Consider the following 2,500-nt stretch of genomic DNA (forward strand, 5'->3'; position numbering starts at 1 on the left):
TTTTTTAACAGCCTACAACTCATACCCTCTATTCACCGTCGTTACCTTGTGCCATCACTATAAGAGTTGGTCTAAAAAACATGATTCTAAAATACTGTATTGATAGTAGTATTAACAATAGTAGTATAGTAGTAGAAATAGTGGTAGTAGTACTTGCAGCAGTAGTAGTAGACGTAGCAGTAATAATAGCACCAGTAGTAATAGTAATATAAGTAATAGTAGTAGTAGTAATAATAGTAGTAATAGTAGTAGTAGTAGTAGCAGCCGCAGTAGTGGTAGCAACGGTAGAAGCAGCATTAACAGTTATGAGGATAACAGTGTTATGGATATTATTGCCATTGGTAGTGATAATATAATAATGGCAATAGCCACAACAAAATTCCTCATATCAGTAGCGTTACTAATAATAGGTATAGTAAGTCGCAGTAACAGTAGTCGTGATAGCTATAATAACCCCAATAGTAACAGAAATTCCCTGACAAGCGAGTCAGAAAGAAATCGCTCAACATTTCCCATGTCTGACATATATATATATGCTCTGTATATATATATATATATATATATATATATATATATATATATATATATATATATATATAAACACTCTGATATATGAATTTCTGACGAAGATAAAATCGAAAGCGGTCAAATACAGTTATTCATTTTCATTCATAACTTCTACAAACATATCCCATAAGGCGAATCAGACTGACGACGCTCATTAGTATTCGAAGCGAGATTTAAGACCGATTTTCCTTCTGTGGAGACGGTTACTGGACCTTTTGTTGCTGTCGCAGGGATGGCAAATCGGTTTCATGTGGAAGCACAGGGCCCTTTCGCTCCTTGCTTTGTGGATGATTGTTATTGCTGTTCTTGTTACTGTTGCTGTTGTTATTAGTATTATTAATCGTAATTCTATCAGCATTATCGCCATCATCATCGTAATCATCATTAATAATAAAAAAAAAATATTCTTATCATTGCCATCATCAGTATCACAATCTTCACCATCATCTTTTTCATTATGATTATTCTCATCCACATTCTCATCATCAACTTCATTATTACCATTATCATCCCTGTCATTATCATTCGCCATTATCATAAACTATTATGAGTATCATTACCATTATTACAAACATTATGACTATTCGTCTAATATCATGTATTAAATTCAAGGAGAACCTACCCGCCAGACAAGAATCTTTAGAAAATGAACACATTTGTTCCAATACAAAGACACAAACGCAACAACTATAGATTCAAGAGACCTTAAACAGAGTCCCAGTGGGGTGACGTGTAAGTGGAGACACAGTGGACTGGGCAGTGGAAGAACTCCCCAAGCTGGTGGAAGCGAAGGAGACGGTGAGGCGAGGCGAGGAGAGGAGTGAACGTACCTTCGGAGGACAAGCCAGTCCCTCCCCAGTCTCGTGTCTCAGTTCGGGCCTTGAGGATCGGTCGGGACGGGTGTGCGGCCGAGGCGCGTGTGACAGGGGCGTGGACGGACGGAAACCGACGTCGTTCGTGAGTCCTGGAATGGTTCTAGCGTCGTTTCCCGTTTCATGGGGCGTGGTGGTGAACTGTGGCGAATTTGTGTGATGAAGGGAATGGAAATAATAATATTGATCTGGAGTGACCTTGATTTCTTTTTAACGAGTTGGTCATCACGTATACACGTAGCTTACATCGATACTTATAGATTAAATTACCCCAGAGAAGTTGGACAGCAGAACACTAAGCGTTACAATAAACTAAATTAGTTACCTGATCAGGGAATTTGAAAGTTTTTATTTGTTATTTTTAGTTTTGCACACAAATAAACAAACAACAGACCCCGGCAGATATTGTATCCAAGGTCTAGAGAAGTCCCTTTCCAGGCCTTGACTGTCCTTGTGAGTGGATGAACACGTTTCCATTATAGGCAGTCTTAGCTTCCACTCACGGCCGGGCTGATAGGGCAAGCAAAACTTTAATAAACAACACTATAGGTATCACATTCGCATGAGGTAAGATCAAATCTCAAAAGTTGATAAAACGGCGAAACTTTTGAACGTTATAATCAGTAAGAGAAATGGCAACACCTGGCCTCAGAGTCACTTAGGCCAGGTAGCTAGGGAGATACTATCTGGAATTCGTACAGTTACATAGTCACAATCTATATACCGGATAATGTAGGCCTACAACGAGTGAGAAAAAAAAAAGTTAATACCACTATGAATAAAGATTTTTAAAAATGTTTTTTTTACTCCTTGTTAGGCTCCTAACGCACGCATTGCATACATCATGAATGCTCTCCTAGTTCATCTTTGTGACTCCGATTCTGTGTCGACCGGAGACAGACAGATAAACACAGCATTGTTCACTTTCTGTTTTCTTCACAGTGTAGGATTTGTCTTTGACTGCGTTTGGCTCAGGATCTTGAGTGGGGCTGCTTACACGGGGCATGTGGGTACGGAGCTTGTACTTTTTGTCTAGGGATATTTCTGTGTGGGTATCTTGT

The 2,500-nt window shown here is 39.0% G+C and overlaps 1 protein-coding gene across 1 annotated transcript in view; it reads left to right on the forward strand.

The window, feature by feature from the left end:
* The window catches only part of LOC125029944, a 9,988-nt gene that overhangs the window by 1,124 nt on the left and 6,364 nt on the right, over nucleotides 1-2,500 (forward strand). Inside the window, exon 2 of the mRNA XM_047620134.1 lies at nucleotides 1,305-1,524. Coding sequence (XP_047476090.1) covers nucleotides 1,305-1,524 — 220 coding nt within the window. The remainder of the gene's footprint in view (nucleotides 1-1,304; nucleotides 1,525-2,500) is intronic.

This window comes from Penaeus chinensis, chromosome 10 (genome assembly GCF_019202785.1).
Source record: "Penaeus chinensis breed Huanghai No. 1 chromosome 10, ASM1920278v2, whole genome shotgun sequence".
NCBI classification, from domain to species: Eukaryota; Metazoa; Arthropoda; class Malacostraca; order Decapoda; family Penaeidae; genus Penaeus; species Penaeus chinensis.